Source organism: Vulpes lagopus, chromosome 12 (assembly GCF_018345385.1).
Source record: "Vulpes lagopus strain Blue_001 chromosome 12, ASM1834538v1, whole genome shotgun sequence".
Classification (NCBI taxonomy): domain Eukaryota; kingdom Metazoa; phylum Chordata; class Mammalia; order Carnivora; family Canidae; genus Vulpes; species Vulpes lagopus.
In genome coordinates, this window is record NC_054835.1 from 28393108 (window position 1) to 28416216 (window position 23109).

The 23109-nt window shown below is 38.7% G+C and overlaps 1 protein-coding gene across 1 annotated transcript in view; it reads left to right on the top strand.

Annotated features, from left to right (window-relative positions):
* The first annotated feature begins 366 nt into the window (after positions 1-366).
* The window catches only part of HSF5 (heat shock transcription factor 5), a 49903-nt gene continuing 27160 nt past the window's right edge, over positions 367-23109 (top strand). Inside the window, exons 1-4 of the mRNA XM_041726059.1 lie at positions 367-988; positions 6909-7283; positions 18970-19067; positions 21411-21932. Coding sequence (XP_041581993.1) covers positions 367-988; positions 6909-7283; positions 18970-19067; positions 21411-21932 — 1617 coding nt within the window. The remainder of the gene's footprint in view (positions 989-6908; positions 7284-18969; positions 19068-21410; positions 21933-23109) is intronic.

Here is a 23109-nt window from a genome sequence, read left to right on the forward strand (position 1 = left end):
GCCCTGCGGTTTCGGGACGGCGGCGAGGGAACGCGAGCGGCCGCGGCAGCGCCTCACGCTGCTGCACGCGGCGGGGCTCGCGGCGGGGCTCGACGCGGCGTCGGGCGTGCCCTGCGGCGCGGCGTCCAGGGGGCGGGCCGGCTCGTGCCGCGTCTGGCCGCGCGGCGAGAACTCGAGGCCCCATTGGCCGCGCTGCAAGGCGCGGCGGGGCGCTCGTGCGCCAACGGTCCCAGGGTCCGCGGCGGCCGGGCACAGGCCGGAGGGGGCAGGGCGCAGCGAAGGCCTGGCGAAGGGGGAGGGGGGGATCGAGAACGGGGTGGGAGAGCCAGGCTTGGCGGGGCGAGGCCCAGAGCCGGGGTGGGGGCGATGGAGGAGGCGCTGCTCTCCACCCCCATCAATCCCAACAACTTCCCCGCCAAGCTGTGGCGGTTGGTGAACAGTCCCCGGTACCGCTCGATCCGCTGGGACGGTCGTGGCGAGGGGCTGCTCATCGACCAGCCGCTCTTCGAGGCCGAGCTGCTCAGCCCCCCCGGGGCAGGGGCCGGGAGCGGCGGCGGCGGGGGCGGCGGCGGCGGGGGCGGCGTTGGGGGTTCCGGGGCCGAGCCCGAGCTCTTCAAAACCACCAACTTCACCAGCTTCATCCGCCAGCTCAACCTCTACGGCTTCCGCAAGGTGGTGCTGGGCGGGCCGGGCGCGGCGGGGCCCGGGCCGGGACCAGGGGGCGGTGGGCCGGCTGGCGACGGGCCGCTCCACCACTTCCACAGCCCGCACTTCCGCCGCGACCAGCCACAGCTGCTCGTACACCTCAAGAGGCTCACCAGCGCCAACAAGGCCAAGCTGGCGGCCGGCCTGGAGGTGCCCTGCCGGCCGCCCAACCGCTTCCAGAGGCTCCTCATCACGTCGGCCTCGGCCTCGGCCTCCGCCTCCACCTCCCCGCTGCAGCACCAGGAGCCACCGCCGCCCGCGGGGCCCCGGCCCGAGCCGCACGGTGAGTCCTCCTTACCTGTGGCAGGGGCACATGGGGTCAGGGAGCAACCGCCACCTCCGAGGGCATCTCGCACAGCCAACCCCTTGCTGCCGTGCTTCCCGAGAGATAGGCCGCGGCACCTCCGCGGTTTCCAGCACCCCGCTTCCCGCCACTACCGCCCCTGGAAAGAGGCCGTGGGCATCCAGCCCCTTCTGGTTACTTGTCCGCTGGTGGCCGAAGGGACGTCTGCTGAAGGCTTTCTGCTGTTCCCGGCCCCTCCTGAACTCCAAGCCTCCATAACCACTTACCTTCCCGAGACCCCGGCCTTACCTTGAACATCTAGAATAAATAAATAGCCCTTTGTTGAAGCATTAGGTTGGGAAGAAGGGTCTCCTTTGCACTAATGGGAAATGAAGCAGAGTTACAGTAGAGGGTAAGAGTATGACGGCCAAGGTGGGAAGGAACCAAGTCACGGCCAGGAAAACTTAGAACGTGTCTACCAACCACCTTGAGTGGAAGCATGTCCTTGAAGAGACAGGCCATCCTCCACCCACTCACTGACACATCCGAGAAATCTTATTAGAGATGTCCTTGACAGTACTGGTAGGTTCCAAGGAATGTATGGAAAGGCCGACATTGTTTACATATCCTAAGAGTGAAAACATAGTAATATATTTAATTGTTTATAAGATATTGTTCGTGCATACAATGAACTGGCTAAACGTTTCTTTCATTGTAACTAATTAGAGCCGATGTTTACCTAAGGTGTTATGGTTAGGCAAACACTAGGCAAAAGTGGTTCTCATTACTGTCAAGTGTAGTTTAAGAGAATTGTAGAAAGTTCACATTTGCAGTCTTTGAATCTTTCACTCTACACTTTTCAGTATTGAAATAACTTTGTATGAATGTGTATTTACTAAAAGCTCAAAAATTCTCTGTGATAGAAAATTGTTTTACAAACTTGATTACTGATGCTCTTCCCCGAACTCTTCCAGGAAGGTGAGGGTGGCCACATTCCTTCCCTCTGTTTAGAGTCCATGATATGAGGCAGTATTCCAAGACAGCAACTGGATATAATAATGAGAATTCATTCTTTGCCTTCAGTAGAAACATTTTCACCATGTTAATTTGGATTTAACATAATATGTAAGGATTATTTTTCAGATATGGGAGACTTTAAAAATATACAAATAAAAGTAACACTTTGTTCAGTTTAACCGAGGCCCAGGGTTATGAATGAGGAAGCATTTTGTTCATTTGGAATTTAGAAGATAAGAGATCATAAGCTTGTGTGTCTGTGGAGTTTAGAAGATAAGGGATTAGGTTAGAGTTCTAGCAACAACTTGGAAAAATAGCAGTGGCATAGGAATGTTCTAAAGGAATTCTAAAGGAATATTAAGCTACTTCCATGTGATGGCCATTGATTTTGGTGGGGAATTAAATGGGGAAAGGCAATGGAGATAATACCATGGCATCCATTTGGCAGAATCTCTGACATGGATATTTGTTTTTCAGGTTGTGTATCTGGTGGGCATAAGGAGAAAAGACTGGGTAGTATGTTCTTGGGAGAAATAGGATAACCACTTCAGAGAAACATATATATGTGAATACATAAAAATAAGGTCTTGCTCACTTTTTTCACTTCTCCGACTTTCTTTCTCCTCACCTATGTTAAACCGAGTTGTATTCTAAGGATAGAGTCTATTTTATTTTTATTTATTTAAAAGATTTTTATTGGGATCCCTGGGTGGCGCAGCGGTTTGGCGCCTGTCTTTGGCCCAGGGCGCGATCCTGGAGACCCGGGATCGAATCCCACATCAGGCTCCGGGTGCATGGAGCCTGCTTCTCCCTCCGCCTGCATCTCTGCCTCTCTCTCTCTCTCTATGACTATCATAAATAAATAAAAATTAAAAAAAAAAAAAGATTTTTATTTATTTGAGAGAGAGCACAAGCAGGGGGAGTGGCAGAGGAAGAGGAAGAAGCAGATTCCCTCCTGAGCTGACAGCTGGCAGCTCCCAGGCCCCAGAGATCCTGGCCAGAGCTGAAGGCGGACTGAGCTACACAGGCACCTCCCATAGAGTCCATTTTAATTAAAGAAATACAGGGGCTGCCTATGGTCTGATTTTCTTCACTTATAGTTCATTTGGTCAGCATTTTAAAGATTATTTGTTGAATAACATAAATTTAATTCATACTTTTGCAGTATTGGTAATACACCAATCCACATATAGCTAGATTATTGTAGTTTTCATGTATTTACTTTTTTCTTTTCTTTTCTGTTCTGCCAGTTAGTGCAGAAGGTATGTCATTTATGGATTGTCTACACCATAGGCTTGGTTCACTAGGGAATTGTCTTACTGGTGTGGGCAAGATATAACTCTATGTTCAAGAATACTGGGCCAGCTTTGCTTTAATTCTATGTTCTAAGCCCTTGGCTCTCTATTTCTCTTTATATAATTTTTATTCTACTTCAATCTTTCATTAGTTAAACCGGATTATACTGCTGCTTCTTAGTTTCCACTTGTGTTTACTGTGTTCTACTTCAGCTTATGGTTTGAATACTTTTTTTTTTTTTTTTATAATAGAATCCTTTGTTTTAGTACCTACTTCTCTTATCTAGATCCATTGAACTAGCTGTCTTGTTCACCTTTCAGGAATGTACTTGATAAGAAATGTGAAGATCACATGTTTTTCCCTTTTTTTTTAAGTCCACTTTTGTTATTTTGTTCTTAAGTGGCAATTTATTTTACAATATTTGTTAAAACTTTCTAAACTAAGTAACAAGTCTGAGCAATAGTACATAATCTGTTTTAGCCTGGGGATAACAAGCTCTCAAGAGTCAAGTTTTGGGCAAAATGCAGGTTTTTTCCTGGGAATTGATTAGCTCAGATTCATTCATTCATTCATTTTAAAGATTTTATTTATTTCATGAGATACACAGAGAAAGCAGAGACATAGGGAGAAGTAGGCTCCCTTGGGAAGCCTGATGGAGAAGCTGAGGGAGAAGTAGGCTCCCTTGGGAAGCCTGATGTGGAACTCGATCGATCCTAGGACCCTGGATCACAACCTGAGCCAAAGGCAAACGCTCAACCGCTGAGCCACCCGGGCGCCCCTCAGATTGATTTATATAGAAGGAATAGGATGTTTAAAAACAAATCCATTGTGCCTTGCAATTATGGATTTAAACTTTGCCAAATATATCCTAAAGATGTTGTGAAAACATATAGGTGATAATCTGTGAAGTTGATCAGAATAGAGCCCTATGAGATAACCCTTAACAATAAGAGCTGAAAATGTTTTAGTTCTTTATTTTATTTTTTAAAAAGATTTTATTTATTTATTCATGAGAGACACAGAGAGAGGCAGAGACACAGGCAGAAGGAGAAGCAGGCTCCATGCAGGGACCCCGATGCAGGACTTGATCCCGGGACTCCAGGATCATGCCCTGGGCCAAAGGCAGGCGCTAAACTGCTGAGCCACCCAGGGATCCCTAGTTCTTAATTTTAGAAAACAAATGTAAAGGAATACCCTTGTAATGCTATCAGTGTTCTTATGTTAGCAGCATCTAAAAATCTGTAAATATTTGGCTGTCACTCAGAGATCGTGACAGAAGTTGAATTTATATTTTAATTTGAGAATTCAAAGAGAATTCTTTAAGTAGCTGCTTAAGTTATTGACAGTCTGCAAATTCATTAATAGCTTAACTCTAAAGAAGGTAGAAGAAGGGTTAGCTATTACACAGTGTACCAGTATGTAGTTTTAACATGTGAAGGATCCAAGGAAGAATCAAGTGGTGGGTAGTTTTAGACTTCAGAAACACCTGTTTTAAAGAGCAGAAAATATTTCTTTAGGTCTTAAAAGATTGCATTGGTAGTTCAAAGTGTGTATATGTATGGAATTGCTAGTCAAATACTATAAAAACTATTTTTTGTACTTCAGAGGAAAAGAAGAAATGCAGTTTTTAGGGGGTATATATGATTTGAATACAGTCTTCTGAACTTAAGATTGTTTTTCTCCATTAGATTTAGACCTCTTGATTTCCAGGGCTTTAGATTTGTTTGTATATATGTATGTATTTGTCTTGTTTTTGACATTAATGCTTTATTCCTTTATTTTATTTTTTATTTTTTTTAAAGATTTTATTTATTTATTCATGAGAGACACGGGGGGAGAGAGAGGCAGAGACACAGGCAGAGGGGGAAGCAGGCTCCATGCAGGGAGCCCGACATGGGGCTCAATCCTGGGTCTCCAGGATCACACCCTGGGCTGAAGGCGGCGCTAAACCGCTGAGCCACCAGAGCTGCCCTGCTTTATTCCTTTAAAAATTTTTTATCATTTCTAAGAGTGTATTTTATAAAAATTGACTTGACTCAAACAGTGCCAAACCAGAAGTGGTTAAGAGTGCTCCTAATGCTTTATTCTTTTTCTTTTTTCTTGTTTCTTTTTCTTTTCTTTCCTTCTTTTCTTTTCTTTTCTTTTCTTTTCTTTTCTTTTCTTTTCTTTCTTTTCTTTTCTTTTCTTTTCTTTCTTTTCTTTTCTTTTTTCTTTTCCTTTTCTTTCTTTCTTTCTTTCTTTCTTTCTTTCTTTCTTTCTTTCTTTCTTTCTTTCTTTCAGAGAGAGAGACAGCCTAAGGGGCAGAGGGAGAGAGAGGAGCTTAAGGAGGCTCCACACCCAGTGCAGAGCCCGAGGTGGGGCTTGATTTCATGACCTTGAGATCATGACCTGAGCCAGAATCAAGAGTCAAATGCTTAACCAACCTAGCCACACAGATACCACCTCTTGCTTTATTCTTTAGAGGAAATTAAACACCATAGAAATAGAATGAAAGATGCATAATACATTGAATGGGTTTACAATTTAAATATTTGATAAAGTAGGTCTTTGAGTGTCATCTTTTATCATGTAGTTTAACAGATGAGTAGTACCTAAATTAGACTTTCCCTGTTTTATAGATTGATTTAATGAAACAAATTGAAAGGAATTTGTGAACCACATAATTTAATACACAACACCCTTCCTGGAATAAATTAGCTTAGCTTTATGTTCAAGAATTACAGTCTGAAAAATAAGTTCAGTTTGCCACATGTATATTTTCTTTTTCCTCATTATATAGAATTGCCCTTTCTCTCTCTTCATCACCTTCACTTTTTAATTCCTTTCTACTTTACTAGATGAGAGAAAGCAAGTATCAGAATCTCTAGGACTGGGTATGTGGATTTTTAACAAACTCTCCAGGTGATTTCAGATGTAAGTCCATCTTTGAGAGTCACTGATATATAGGAAGGGACTCTACTAGAGATACTCTGAAGAAAAAAAGACCATGGAAAATTTTGATTAGTTTAAGAAAGGAAGAAAAGAACTGAGTCAAAGTTTTCAAGCCTGACTTTTCGGCAAAGATTATCATAAAAAAAATTCTAAAGGGAGTAAAGAACATTAACTTTCTTTTTGGTTTGCATTATAGTTCTTATTTGATCTATACTTATTTCTTGAATGTATATGGTTGAGTGTCTACTTTCGTGCCTATTATTAAGATTTCTAAATTATTTGAAAGATTGGAAATCTAAAACTTCTATGAAGTAGTTTACAGGTTGGAAAAATCTGGGTCAATCACTTGAGGTAAAAAGGTAAGATGACTGAATCATCTATAAAAGGCTTTGAATATTGAATTTGACTTAACATTTGATTTAATATTAGGGTTTGGCTACTTTGTCTCTTATGACAATAATACTGAGAAACAAGCCAAAGTTTATTTGATTACTTTTTTAAGCAGTATGTGTGTAATGTTGTATTCTGGATTCTCAGCTTGTTTTTACCAGAACTAAATTTCTGTTGTGTTAAAAATGGCTGAGAATTCAAAATATTCTTATTTTGTGACTTTTGGTTTACTAATTCAGTGATCTAATGTAAAATTAGTAAATATGCTCTTCCTTTTTTTATGCAGGACCAGTGGCTGTTGGACAATTCCACCGGTCATTCCGGAGAGATAGTTTGTCTCCTTACTCCTATGTATCGACTTCATCCCACAACCACAGTACTTTCCCTCTGAAAGGTTTAGATCGGACTCCGATTCCTCCTAGAACATGGCAGAACTCCCTTGGAATGCACCCAGGACAAGTGGAAACGTCTCCCACTTTTTCAGATAAAGGGGTTCCATTTCCTGTACTGCAGAGGTTTCCAACTGAGGTTACCTATACCCTGCAGCCAAGTGCCACATCTGTACACGTTCAGCAAGGTCCTCAAACAATGGTCAGCTCCTCCCAAAAATATAATAACTACACACCCTCAGCGCAGTACTCCCAAGCCTACTATCCAACAGGTATGAAAAATTCAAGTTCAATAGCTTCTCTTAAAGTACTTTATTATGAACATTTATATTTTTAATGCATTTCTGCATGCTTAAAAATAGGAATACTCACCTAAGAAACGCCAAAGAATTCTCATCAGGGCATATTTTTAAGCGATATATAAAATTTCATTGTGTTCTTAAGGATTGTAAAAATTCTGTTGAGTACGTAAAAGTATATGGTTTTTAGTGAAAATTTGGTATCTTCGAAATGTGTCCTAGTAATGAAATTAGAACATAGTACTTTGGGACCTTGTTTTTAACTTTGCTGTTGGTGCAGCATTTTGTTTCTTTTAACAAAAAATTATATATATTTTACAGTTGACCCTTGAACAATGTGGGATTGGGGAACTGACCCCCCATGCAGTTGCAAATCCGTGTATAACTTTTGACTTTCACCTAAACTTAACTACTAATTGCCTGTTCTTGACTGGAATCCTTACCTCCGATAACAAAGAGTTGACTAGCACATATTTTGTATGTTATATGTATTAAGTATTGTATTTTTACAATAAGCTAGAAAAAAGAAAATGTTCTTAAGAAATCATAATAGAGGGGATCCCTGGGTGGCGCAGCAGTTTGGCGCCTGCCTTTGGCCCAGGGCGCGATCCTGGAGACCCAGGATCGAATCCCATGTCGGGCTCCCGGTGCATGGAGCTTGCTTCTCCCTCTGCCTATGTCTCTGCCTCTCTCTCTCTCTCTCTCTCTCTCTCTCTCTGTGACTATCATAAATAAATAAAAATTAAAAAAAAATATTTCAAAAAAAAAAAAGAAAATCATAATAGAAAATACATTTATGGGATGCCTGGGTGGCTCAGTGGTGGAGCACCTGCCTTTGGCTCAGGTCATGATCCCGGGGTCCTCAGATTGAGTCCCACATCAGGCTCCCAGGAGGGAGCCTGCTTCTCCCTCTGCCTATATCTCTGCCTCTCTCTGTGTCTCTCATGAATAAATAAATAAAATCTTAAAAAAAAAGAGAGAATACATTTACAATACTGTACTGTATCAAAACAACGTGGACCCACATAGTTCAAACTCATGTTGTTCCAAGGTCAACTGTATATACTGTATTTTTTAATGTTATAGGTGAGATTATATCATAATGAAATTTTAGTATCTCAGTAATGAAGTTTTTTTGTTTTGTTTTGTTTTTGTTTTTTAAGGATTTTATTTATTCATGAGAGACACACAGAGAGAAAGAGAGGCAGAGACATAGGCAGGAGAAGCAGGCTCTTCGCAGGGAGCCCGATGTAGGACTCAATTCCCGGGTCGGGGATTACGCCCTGAGCCAAAGGCAGACACTCAACCGCTGAGCTACTGAGGTGTTCCAGTAATGAAGTTTAATTAAAAAGCATAATATCTCTTAAAACTAAATTATATTCTTTGGGCAGCCCTGGTGGTGCAGCGGTTTAGCACTGCCTGCAGCCCGGGGTATGATCCTGGAGAACCAGGATCGAGTCCCGTGTCGGGCCTGCTTCTCCCTCTGCCTGTGTCTCTGCCTCTCTCTCTCTCTCTATCTCTGTCTCTATGAATAAATAAATAAAATCTTTAAAAAAATTATATTCTTTTAGTAAAAACTCGATGGTATGTTTTGACAGTGCAGTCCCTGCAGTGTTAATCCCAGACAACTAAGAACTGCGGAGTAGCAGAGAGAACCTGACCATGACAATTGACCTAGACCTCAGCCAAGGGGCATTGGAGATATACTGTAAATCTCAAGCCACTGATCAGAAATCCTTATGATAGTGACCCTCTGTTTAGCTTCTTGGGGGAAGAGAGTGTCTTTTGGGAGGGGTGCAGTTTTGCAAGATAATAGCCTTAGCTTTCCATTCAAATGTTATTTTCAATTTTGCAGGAGCACCATATAGTCATGGTGTGTTTCATCATGCAGAGTGCTTTAATACTGAGTGACAAAATGGGGCAATGGAAATAAGACAAGGGTCAAGGCTTTCAGAAAAGACCAGCGAGAGAAGAAAGAGGGCATTCCTGTGTTAAGACCCTAGGAATAGGGGATCCCTGGGTGGCTCAGCGGTTTAGAGCCTGCCTTTGGCCCAGGGCATGATCCTGGAGACCAGGGATCAAGTCTCACATCAGGCTCCCTGCATGGAACCTGTTTCTCCTGCCTGTGTCTCTGCCTCTCTCTCTCTCTCTCTGTTTGTCTCTCAGGAATAAATAAATAAAATCTTAAAAAAAAAAAAAGACGCTAGGAATATTAATTTTCTCAAATATGTAGATCTGGAAGCTATCTCTAATGGTATTTTGTTAGACCATTTCTCCCTGGCAGGAGGAAATCAAAAGCTAAAATAAGTGGAAGGAATGTAAATTCAATAAGGGAATAAAATAATGTGTTGACTTTTACAAGTTATAAATCTGGTAACTTGTTTGTAACCGGACTCACTATTTTCTAGCTGTAATATCCAACTGTATTCTCTTATTGACTTACTGCATTCTACCTAAATATAGCAGTAAAAGGGATTGTTTTATTTTCTCAAAATATTTAATATTAAAATAATAAGAGTTTTTTTTTTTAAAGATTTTTATTTATTTATTTTTGAGAGAGAGAGAGTCAGTCACAGACACAGGCAGAGGGAGAAGCAGGCTCCGTCCTGGGAGCCCGACGTGGGACTGGATCCCAGGTCTCCAGGATCATGCCCTGGGCCAAAGGCAGGTGCTAAACCGCTGAGCTACCCCGGGATCCCATGTTAGAAGTTTTAGATCTTGGGATGCCTGGGTGGCTCAGCGGTTAAGCCTCTGCCTTCTGCTCAGGGTGTGATTCTGGGGTCCGAGGATCAAGTCTCACATCGGGCTCCCTGCGTGGAGCCTGCTTCTCCCTCTGCCTGTGTCTGCTTTTCTCTTTCTGTGTGTCTCATGAATAAATAAATAAGATCTTTAAAAAGAAAAAGTTTTAGATGTTATGTATAGTGACAAATAAGGTCAGATTTTTATTAATGAATAGTTTAATTCAACATTATAATAAACAGGTAAGACATTAACATCTAGATTATAATTTCAGCTATATTCTAGGTATGCACAGAATGTATATACATATATATAGAGAGATAGTCTGTGTCTTCCTTATACTTGCTTTACATTCTATAGCCCATCAAGATAATACCTTCCTTTAGGTATTAATACCTTCCTCTAGGTTTTAATACCTTCCTTCCTTTAACCAGTAAGTGTTTCTCTTTCCTAAACTTCCTCCAAAACCCCCTCCTCAAACAACTAGACTCAAGCTTCTGGGGAGTTTGTTTGTTTATTTATTTATTTATTTATTTATTTAGCTTCTGGGGAGTTTAAATTTGGAAGGACTGCAGCAAGAGGGTTGTAGAAATGTGCTTGACCTTCCAGTTTGTAATTTTGGAGGCATTTTCCTACGGACATATTAAGTATGGTGGTTAGGTTCTGTATTAGTATTAGTTGTACACTTATTGCTGTACAGGTAGCTGTAATCTGATTTAGGAGCCAAATTAGCCTTTATGATGTTTTTTTTTAAAGATTTATTTATTTATTTGTTTGTTTATTTATTCATGAGAGACAGAGAGAGAGAGAGAGAGAGACAGAGGCACAGACACAGGCAGAGGGAGAAGCAAGCTCCATGCAGGGAGCGCAGTGCAGGACTTGATCCTGGGTCTCCAGGACCACATCCTGGGCTGCTTTGTGATGATGTTTCTATGGGAAAATGTATTTTTCAAGTCCCAGATAATCCTCTTAGAAACACTTGGTTCTAAATTTTATGAGAACCACTTATGTATTACATACCAGAAAATACTACAAGTAGTATTTATAGAAATACTACTTGTTGAATTATTATGATTTAGGGTATGTTACTTTTAAAATATTTTATGTTAGCTTGGATGTAAAATTATAAATTAAAAAATGTTTCCAAGAGTTCAAGGTAAGGACTAGCAAAGAGATATTCAAAGAACAAATAAGTGCTGCTGATGTTTTGAAAGCTTACAGGGCATGTGATATAGAATCATGGTTATCTTTATTTTTGTTTTTTCATCTTTAATAGAGATAATTGAAATGACTATAACACTTCTGAGGTTGTAAGAATAAGAAATGTCATGATCTCATGATGATTATCAAATACATAGAGTGGGTCTATGATGTTCTGTAATAAGCAAAACTTCTTTGAACATTCTGAAATACTATATAAGTAAAAGGTTGTGTTGTTAAATACAAAAGACTTGCTTTGGAAAAGAAAGTGGCATAAAAATACTGTAGAAGTATTTGCTCCAAATTTTAGGTGAAGGAAGCAAAAAGTGAGCAATTTAACCAATATTTAGCAAGTATCTGTTTATGAAGCACATTACAAATGACTTTTCCAAAGCTAAATGGAGTATCACTCCCAGGGGCAGGATAATAATCACTCCCAAATCCAGCTTTTAAAGTAATATTGAAGTAACTAATTTTGGAATGATGGTCCTCTAATCCTTTTGGAGAATTGGAGGTTTGGATCAAATTCTAGTAAACAGCAACACCTGACTTCATTTAAAAATTATATTGATAGCAAATTTGGATCTAGTCTTCAGATAGTCTACAAGTAAATTTTGAATGTTATGTAATATTTTATAAATTAATTTCTCTAGTAAAGCCAAAGATTGAGACTGGAAAATTGTTGTGAGATTGACTCATAAAATGACTCATCTGAATCCTTGCTTACATTTGTCATTCCTCTCTTGAAGCGCATATTTTCTTTGCCTAGCACACTACGTGTTTTCCACTCTTACCACTCCTTCAAAGACAGCATGTTTTAGGTCCAGTATTGATTGACTCTTTTTAGTCTTGCTTTATCTTGGGTTCATTTTTTCCCTCTCTGATGTTAATTATGTAGCAGTCATTATGGCCAAGCATTGTTCTGAGAATTCTCAAGTATCAATTCATTTAATTCTCACAACAACCTTCCAAGATTAGAAATGTAATTATCCTCATTTTATAGATTAGGGAACTGAAATATGACTAGTCAGAGGCAAAGCTGAGGAATGAAACCAGGCAAATTGACTGAAGAGTCCATTCTTTTGGCCATTGTGCTCTGCTACCAGCCTGCCTCTTATAACAGAGAGGGCTCTTTGTTTTATCTTTTGAGGTACTCTTTCCTGGTATGTCTCTTCCTAGAGTAAGTTACTCCCAGATAGCATAGATAACAGAAAATGACTGCGAGACCCACCCTTCTACTGGTGGCAGTGGGATTACCCTGGATTATTGACTCACCCTACCCAAGCAGTGAGAATGTACTCCCATGGCTAGAGTGGGAGGTCTGGTTTGGGCCTCTGAGGAGTGGGGCTGCCTCTATTTCTGTATAACCCTCTACCTAGTGTAGTGCTCAGCTGTAATGATTCCCTAGTAAGTAGTCTATTGAACGGAATGAAATAATTCCAGTCTCCACTTTGTAGTTAATCATTCAATGTGCTCTTCAGTGGATTATTTCATGACACTCCCCCCTCAATTTCCCTTCCTATAAAGTGGCAATAGTAGTTCAAGTCAGGGATTCAATGAATTTAATGTTTGTGAATAGGCTTTATAAAATTGAAAACACTATTTACACGGAAAGGATAAAGTATTTTAAAAGCTGTCTTTAGGGGATCCCTGGGTGGTTCAGCGGTTTGGCGCCTGCCTTCGGCCCAGGGTGTGATTCTGGAGTCCCAGGATTGAGTCCCACATCGGGCTTCCTGCATGGAGCCTGCTTCTTCCTCTGCCTGTGTCTTTGCCTCTCTCTCTCTGCCTCTCATGAATAAATAAATAAATAAATCTTTTTTAAAAATTTATTTATGATAGAGAGAGAGAGAGAGAGAGAGAGAGAGAGAGGCAGAGACACAGGCAGAGGAAGAAGCAGGCTCCATGCACCGGGAGCCCGATGTGGGACTCGATCCCAGGTCTCCAGGATCGCGCCCTGGGCCAAAGGCAGGCGCCAAACCGCTGCGCCACCCAGGGATCCCAAATAAATAAAATCTTAAAAAAAATAAATTGGACCTACATAGTAACATCTGAAAGTCTAAATACAGTGATTTGTAAGAATATACAACTTCTGTAAGATACATATGCATTTATTTTTTTATTGAAAAGTATATATATCATTTTTAAAAATTATTCTTACTTGAATCTTGGGCAAAAAGAATTGCTTATTATTGTGGATTTTGTTGTTGTTGTTACTTTAAGTAGGTTCCATGCCCAGCGTGGAGCTCCATGTGGAGCTTGAACTCACAACCCTGGGATCAAGATCTGAGCTGAGATCAGGAGTCAGACGGTTAACTGACTGAGCAACCCAGGAGAGCCCCTTTACTGTTTTAAAGTACATTTGGATTCTATTTTAGGCTTTTAATTCTATATAGTGTTCATAAACAAATACAGAACCTGGAGTTATAAGAGCTCTCCAATGTTGCTGTTCTTGTGCTCAGACAGCCTCTATTGTTAGTTTCTTTGAAAAGGCCTGATTTTGTTCTTATGGAAAGAGGGACTTGGCATAAATACTCCAGGAGTTTTCTTTAGCTATCAGAAGAAACCAAGCAAAAGCACAATTATATTTGCCTTTCTTTTTATTGAGGTAAAATATAAGTAACAAAGTTTACCATTTTAACCATTTTTACGTCTACAGTTCTGTGGATTTAAATACATTTACATTATTGTACTAGCATTACCACCTTCCATCTCTAGAACTTTTTCATCTTCCCCAACTGAGACTCTATACCCATTGAACACCAGCTTCACATTCCCCTCTCCCCCTGGCTCCTGGCAACCACCATTCTGCTTTCTGTCTCTATGAATCGACAACTCTCTGAAACTCATATAAGAGGAGTCATAAAGTATTTGCCCTTTTGTGATTGGCTTAATTCATTAAGCATACTGTTTTTAAGGTTCATTGGAACTATAGCATGGCTCAAAATTTCCTTATTTTTTAATGCTGAATAATTTTCCATTTTAAGTACCACATAAAATTTATCCATTCATCTGTTGATAGAAACTGGGTTGCTTCCACCTTTTGGCTATTGCGAACAATGCTGCTGTGAACATGGATGCACAAATATATATATTTGAGTGCCTGTTACCACTTTTTTGGGGTATATGCCCAGAAGACCTTTACCTTACTACAAGTGAGAAAGTGTTGGGGTTCTAGATGTATAGTAATTTATCTTGAAGTTAAATATACTATTAGGATGTTTTTCCTGTTGAACATTTATATTGGGCATTTTCTCACCATTGACACTGTACTATTCCAGAGTAGATTCAAGTCAAAAACATTTTAATTCTATATTTGAATTACCTCCATAGGATAAAAGAGTATGAACTTGTTTCTTGTTTTCCTAATCCATAGTGGGAATGAAAATTTTTGCTGTTAAGATAATTTTTAGTACTCCTCGATTTTTTTAATTACCAGAATTGTTTTCAAAAAATGTCATTAGCTCTTATATTTACATTTGAAATAGAATTCTGTCCATTATTACCAGTTTTTCATTCTATGTGCAGTTTATGCCTTAAGTGACTACTACCCTCAGGAAGACAATGGAAGATCTCTATGCAGATGAATGTGCCTTAGAATATAGTGATAAACTCAGTTTTATAAATGTCATTGCTTTCACAATGCTTTCATAATATACACTAGCTTAATTTGTCATGTATTAAAGCACACAGTTGCATTTCTAGAGTTGTTTTTCGTATTTAGCAAACATACTAGTATCTTACTTTGTTCTATTTTGTTGACTATACAAAGTAGGACTGCACTGGTGAGGAAATAGCCATTGAAGAATCTTTTTGGATTATCTATTCATGTCCCCCTATGCAGGTAGCTTTCCACTTTCCATTTATTACTGGACACTTAAAAGGATATTCACATTTTGCTATTTCTTTAGATACCAGTATGGTCAGCTATATTAATATACTCTCTGTTGCATATTTTACTTTATCCAAGAAATTTACTTTAAAGTACACTTTTACAGGTATTTAAAATGTGTAAGCAATGGAATCAGAACAATATAAAAAAAATAAACCTAGTACTTTTTGTTGATTTATTTGTAATGAAATACTATTTCATGGTACCCTGAGGAGTGAAAACCTACACCTCCTGACTGAAATCTTTTCCTGCCACTAGGGGGCTAGGTTTTCCTTAGCTGTTAAAACTAGAAAAATGTCGTATTTTTTTTCAGTTTGAGCATACACAGCAGACCCCTCCTTGATGTTTTCCTTTTTGGGTTTAAGTTCTTTCCGGGATATTTATGCTTTCAAATATTCTGGGAGATCAAATTTAAATCCAAAACACTGAAATTGTATATCTGAATACTCTCCAGAGTTTTTTTTTTAATAAATTTATTTTTTATTGGTGTTCAATTTACCAACATACAGAATAACACCCAGTGCTCATCCCGTCAAGTTCCCCCCTCAGTGCCTGTCACCCCCACCCCCCGCCCTCCTCCCCTTCCACCACCCCTAGTTCGTTTCCCAGAGTTAGGAGTCTTTATGTTCTGTCTCCCTTTCTGATATTTCCCACACATTTCTTCTTCCTTCCCTTATATTCCCTTTCACTACTATTTATATTCCCCAAATGAATGAGAACATATAATGTTTGTCCTTCCCCAATTGACTTACTTCACTCAGCATAATACCCTCCAGTTCCATCCACGTTGAAGCAAGTGGTGGGTATTTGTCGTTTCTAATGGCTGAGTAATATTCCATTGTATACATAAACCACATCTTCTTTATCCATTCATCTTTCGTTGGATACCGAGGCTCCTTCCACATCTGAGGCATCACAATGCCAGATTTCAGGTTGTACTACAAAGCTGTGGTCATCAAGACAGTGTGGTACTGGCACAAAAACAGACACATAGACCTGTTCTTGCTGAACAGAACAGAATAGAGAACCCAGAAGTGGACCCTGAACTTTATGGTCAACTAATATTCGATAAAGGAGGAAAGACTATCCATTAGAAGAAAGACAGTCTCTTCAATAAATGGTGCTGGGAAAATTGGACATCCACATGCAGAAGAATGAAACTAGACTACTCTCTTTCACCATACACAAAGATAAACTCAAAATGTGAGACAAGATTCCATCAAAATCCTAGAGGAGAACACAGGCAACACCCTTTTTGAACTCGGCCACAGTAACTTCTTGCAAGATACTTCCACGAAGGCAAAAGAAACAAAAGCAAAAATGAACTATTGGGACTTCATCAAGATAAGAAGCTTTTGCACAGCAAAGGATACAGTCAACAAAACTAAAAGACAACCTACAGAATGGGAGAAGATATTTGCAAGTGACATATCAGATAAAGGGCTAGTTTCCAAGATCTTTAAAGAATGTATTAAACTCAACACCAAAGAAACAAACAATCCAATCATGAAATGGGCAAAAGACATGAACAGAAATCTCACAGAGGAAGACATAGACATGGCCAACATGCACATGAGAAAATGCTCTGCATCACTTGCCATCAGGGAAATACAAATCAAAACCACAATGAGATACCACCTCACACCAGTGAGAAAATTAACAAGGCAGGAAACCACAAATGTTGAAGAGGATGCGGAGAAAAGGGAACCCTCTTACACTGTTGGTGGGAATGTGAACTGGTGCAGCCACTCTGGAAAACTGCATGGAGGTTCCTCAAAGAGTTAAAAATAGACCTGCCCTACGACCCAGCAATTGCACTGTTGGGGATTTACCCCAAAGATTCAGATGCAATGAAACGCCAGGACACCTGCACCCCGATGTTTCTAGCAGCAATGTCCACAATAGCCAAACTGTGGAAGGAGCCTCGGTGTCCATCGAAAGATGAATGGATAAATCTCCAGAGGTTAAAGTGTGAAAACTTGCTTATTACCCTAACCTATTTTGGAAGTAATAAGAGCCTGGAATTTGTGTGGCCATCTTAGTAATGTCTGGCTTTTTAAATCACTGGAATTGTTAAAATGATGTAAGTCAGAAAATATCAACCCTTATATGTGTATCTACAGTAGAATTCTGTCCATTATTTCAAATTTTTACTTCCATATGCAAAATTTAATGGCTTAAATTGCACGTATTAGAAAAAAATTATTTCTAGTATACCTTTGTGAACTGACATTTTATTTATTTATTTTTTTTTTTTTAAATTTTTTTTTTAATTTTTTATTTATTTATGATAGTCACAGAGAGAGAGAGAGAGGCAGAGACACAGGCGGAAGGAGAAGCAGGCTCCATGCACCGGGAGCCCGATGTGGGATTCGATCCCGGGTCTCCAGGATCGCGCCCTGGGCCAAAGGCAGGCGACAAACCGCTGCGCCACCCAGGGATCCCTGAACTGACATTTTAAAAATCAGTAGTCAATAGACAAACATTGCAATAAATTTTTACAGTTCTTAGGCTAATTTACTTTCAAGGATTATAGATTAAGATTGTTTAGTAATTTTATTAGTATACACAAAATATGAAAAATGTGGATATAGAAAGTTGTCACATTATGATAAAGACAACTTAAAAATATTAATCTAGTGGTGTTCCAGTAAAATTAAAATGTTACATTTTAGGAAAAAGGGATGGTTAGGGAAGTATTGTACATTAAAGAGCATGTGCTTTAAAGTTTGATTGCTGTCACTGTCACTATTAGCTTTTTGACTTTCAGCAAATTATTTAACATCTCTGAGCTTTAGTTTCCTTATTTTTGTAAAGTAATGTTAATACCTCATTCAATTGTTGTTTGGATTAAATGAAGCAATATATGTAAAGCACCTAGTACTGTGCCTGGTAGGTGCTCAATAAATGTCATCCTCTGTTTAATCCAAAGGTGTGATGTGTTATAACTGATTCTCATTCGTTCTGGAGAGTCTCTCTCTGGAAAAGAGGAGACTCAACCTATTATTAAGACTGCATCTGTAAGTATAACTATCCCAGTACAAAGAGTTAATCTTTTCATGGTATCCTAACTATAAAGAGAAAGCTTGGAAACTAACTTCTTTAGTTAAAATAATACCAGCATTAGCTATTCGTTTTTTGATTGCCTACTCTATGCCAGTACTATTCTAAGTGCTTTATGCATATTAACTCATTCATTCCTCACAACAAACATAGTAGGGCACGTACTATTATTACCCCTATTTTTTTAAGATGCAGAAACTGATGCCCAAAGAGATTAACCTTGCTCAAGTTTGTATGGCTATTAAAATTTTGGAGCTGGGCTCCAAAGCCAAACAATCTGGCTCTTGGATTCAAATCCTTAACCGTTTGTTTAGATAGTTAAAGCATTTTTGTCTGGATTTTTACTAGATGCATTGTATAATGGTAGGACTATTTGTAGAGTATTTCACTTATCCTTAAAACACACCCTCCTCCAAATGTTTTTTATTAAATTAATTGAAACAGTTATTTTGGGATTCCAAATATGTTCTGATATTTTCAGTAAAAATGAAATTTCAATAAGAATAAATGGTTAGAAAAGGTAACAAAATGTTTAGTGCTAAGGAAATCATTTAGAAAAGTAGACATGACCCTTTAAAATGATTTTTATATTAGTTTATTACCATGTTGTTTTCCACAAATAATAGCACTAATTGTACTAAATATAATTTTGTTGCATCCACAAAGGAAAACTTTTGGAATTTTTCCAAGTTGAAAGAGGGGAGTGCCTTAAATGCTACTAGAGGTTAATTTTGATTGATGATTTTTCTCTGTTTGAATTTGTCCCAGCTGTGCTACAGTGCTGTTCTCCTTCTACCCACATGGATGCTCTTAGTAGTTGTGTCACTCCCACTGCCTCTTCCTATGCACACTGCAACTACTTCCAGGTAAGATTCTTGGAACAATGGACACATTCTCTGTACTTCACGTGGAATATTATTGACCTTGCACAGTTTTAAAGTGTAATTTTATCTTAATGAGTAGCCAGAGGTAAGCTGTGGATTATGGCTTCAGTTTTCTGAGTTCTAAAAAAAAAAAATTGGGGGGGTGGTTATATCTGAGTATTCTAGGCCTGCACTATCCAAAACAGTAGGCACTAGCTACATGTGGCTATTTAAATTAGTTAAAATAAAATAAGATATAAAATTCATTTGAGTGCTCAAAGTCTCATCAAGCTAGTGGCTACCAAATTGTCCAGCACAGATAGCATTTTCATCATATCTGAAAGTTAGTTTGAGCATTGCTGGTCTAGGCTCTTCTATGGTAAAATGAATGTCAGATAAACTTTAAAAGTATATAAGTTACCAAATGACAGTTTCTTCTAAGATGATACAGATAATTACTTTTTTTTAATGAAAGGAAAAAATGAAATAAAAAATGAGAAATTTAAGTGGTGATTCCTTTTTGCCCCCATATTATAAATACTATACTTCAGTTATTTTCTCATTATTATTGAGAAGTGAGTGGGTTGATTTAAATGTTTTGGACTGCTACTTCTAGGATAAGATTAAATTCCATGCTTTGGGGGATCCCTGGGTGGCTCCCTGCATGGAGCCTGATGTGGGACTTGATCCCAGGACTCTAGGATCATGCCCTGGGTCAAAGGCAGGCACTAAACCGCTGAGCCACCCAGGTGTCCCAATAGCTTCTATTTCTAAGAGAATATCTTACTAGTGGCATTCCAGTACTGAAAGGAATATTCCTTTTTTTTTTTTTTTTTACTGAGAAAATTACATGGGAAGTCAAATTATAATCCAACTGGTGTTTGAAGAGTGTAGAATCAGATCAAAGGGACTTAGTTGGACATTTTTAATAGCAGGTGCCATCAAGCATGATAGTCCAATCTGTTCATCTTCACCATAGGGATGTATCTGTCCCACAAATTAGAAGCTATTGTTTGGAGAATCCAGATACTCTATTCCTTGGACCATACTGGAGATACTCTGACGGTGTTTATGTCTTATGTTTTAAATAAATTATTTAACATATCTTTAAAGAACCTTTTCTTATTTAGGACAATACATGTTCCTTACAGGAAAATAGAGATAGGTAGACCTAGCATTTTTAAAATGAAAAAAAAAATAGAACATATTTTAGGTGTAATTCTGGAAATAAATGCAATTGGTTTAGTTGGATCATAGATACTGGTGAGAGTGTGCATGAATGATCATTATAGTGTAATGGTTAAGAGCAAGAGCTCTTCAATCAGGCAACCTATGCTTAAAACCTGGATCTGTCAGTTATTTCATTGTGACTTTGGTAAATTACAGAGTTTCTCTGAACTTCAATTTCATCATTTGGAAATGGAGATGATCACATTATAGACCTCTTGAGAGGATTAAATGGAATAATATATATAAAGTACTTTGCATGTACTTGGCATTTAGTAAGAACTCAATAAATGGTGCTATTGGCTATAGTAAAGTGGCTTGATGCTTAAACTATTTAATTTTACATTATTTGGCATAATGTGCTTCAAATAATTGACACATTCTTTGTAGTGTATTTGGCAGCATCAACCCATTACATGTTTTATTTAATTATTACTCTTCAGTATTTTATGTTCATTGCTTGAGATTATCACCAAACATGTAATTGAATGCCTACTCTGTGCGAAGAACTATGTATAATACATCTTAAAGATATGAAGAATACATCTAAAAGTGACAGCTTTTTAAAAATCTGTTGTTTTATTATTAAAAATAAACAATCTCAGGAACCAAAGGACATTCGATATTCCATCCATTTTTCCCCAGATCATTTGGAACAGAATATCAGTACCTCCCCCTGAATCTGTAGAAGCATTGGTGGACTTGTGAGCATCCTGTGTTTGAAATTTCCTTACTACATTCCTAAAATAGCATATGATAGATATAAGTGATGTTTTTGTTTGTCAACTTTTATGGAAGAATTAGGTATATAGATATCTTATCAGCAAATAGGCATTTCGGTACTATAGTGTTTTGATTTTGTATACTTTAAGCCTGAGAATTATTGGTCCTTTCCAGTATTAAATTTAGGATAGTAGTTGACATATATTAGTTGCTAAGTAAATGTTAAATAGAATTGAAGCTACCATTGCTGAATAGTTGATTGGTGTTCAAGTTTTCTTAGCTGTAGTTAAAATTTAATCTATTTGTTTAACATTTGTCAGCCTAAACCTTGTTGCTTTCCTCCTTAATCTCATATTCAATTTTCTATCCAAACAGTCCTATTTTCTCTTTTCCCAGAATCCTCCAATGCAATCCTCCTATCCAGTTGAATTTCTGCCTTCTAATTGGCCTTGCAGTGCTACTGATGAAAATAAAAAGACAGAAGTAAACCTAGAGGCTGTTTTTCAGATAGTAGATGAATTGCATTCCTCCCCTAAATTGGAGATGGTGAAGGTGGAGCCTGTTGAGAATCAGTGCCCAACATCTCAATCTAACAGAGGCCAACATGTCCTAGCTAATTCAAACAACAGCAGTGCATCTTCCACAAGTCAGGCTAGCCAGCTGGAGCAACTTACTCCTGTAGGCTCAGATATTACATCTTTTGTAGTCGGAACAGAACAAGCAATTAATTGCTCTCTACCACAGTCACCTGAGTACATCTATACCATCCACACAGCTCAGCCTGTTGAAAATACTACAATGCAGGAATCTGCAGCCATCCAACAAGCTCATGTCAAACTGAAGGAGCAGCTAAGTCATAATCCATCTCCATCTTCAGTAGTGTTTGTGCAGGAAGGGCTACCATTCAGCACACATCAGGTAAGTCAAAGAAAAAGTCCTAAAAGCTCAAAGTACCTACTGCTTCTTGCTAAAGACCGTTTTAGTGAAGAGTTTGTCCACATTTTATTTGGATTTATTACCAGTTCATTATGCTTTTTTTTTTTTAAGCTTTATTTACTTGAGAGAGAGCATGAGCACGAGGGGGAAGGGGGCGCAGAGGGACGCTGAGCATGGAGCTGACGTGGGGCTCGATTCCAGGACCCTGCCATCATGACCTTAAGCCAAAGTCAGATGCTTAACTGACTGAGCTACCCAGGTGCTCCCATTTTGCTTTCTAGAAGGATCATGTCCCAGTGATTCTGCACAAAAAATTCAGAAAGAGGTAACCTTAAGCACCAGACATCTTCTTACTATGTTACAGTCTGAAGTCAACCTCTAGAGAGGCAGTCTGAGCATTTTGATATAAAACTTATTTCATGTTAAATGCATCCCTCGAGTTTTGTTTCCTTTCTCAATATGGATAGACTAGGTGTGCCTAGCTGATTAAAAATCCACTACTCAGAAAGGATGGTTTATCTGGCAAATAATATCAGGACTTTCCTAGCCATTTCTAGCTTGGAGGTAAGGAGATGGTTAGAGGTCTTTTCATACTTTCTTACAGCATTATTTGAATTCTCTTTTGACTTATGAGCATACTGTGTTTGAATTTCACTACTACTAATATCTACATTATTTTTGTTGTTCTCTACATTCTTAAAGCAGAATTCAGACTCTAGTTTGAGAGATATATTCTGAAGGTAGACGCAAATTCCTTTATTGCTGCTGGTTTATGACCAGAAAATGGATAAAGTTTGATTCTAAATAAAAAGTACATCTAAATTAAGATCACTTTTTGTGAATTAACTTAGATTTTCCTACTTTTATTTTTTCTTGATCTTAGGCTTCTATATGTATATGTGTGTGTATATGTATATATATTTTTTAATTTTGGGTTTTTTTTCTCTAATGGAACTGAAAATATCACTGTGTTAGGTTCCCAAGATAACTTTCTGACAGTTGTGTTTTTTTAATGCATTCTTTTTTAGCTCTAATTTTAGATCCAAGTGTCTTAAGGATATCAATCAACCCATTATCCTTTTTCAAGACCCAACTGTTAAGACCTAGTATATCATGATTAAAATAATATTATAAATACTATAAATTCAGACCAAAGATA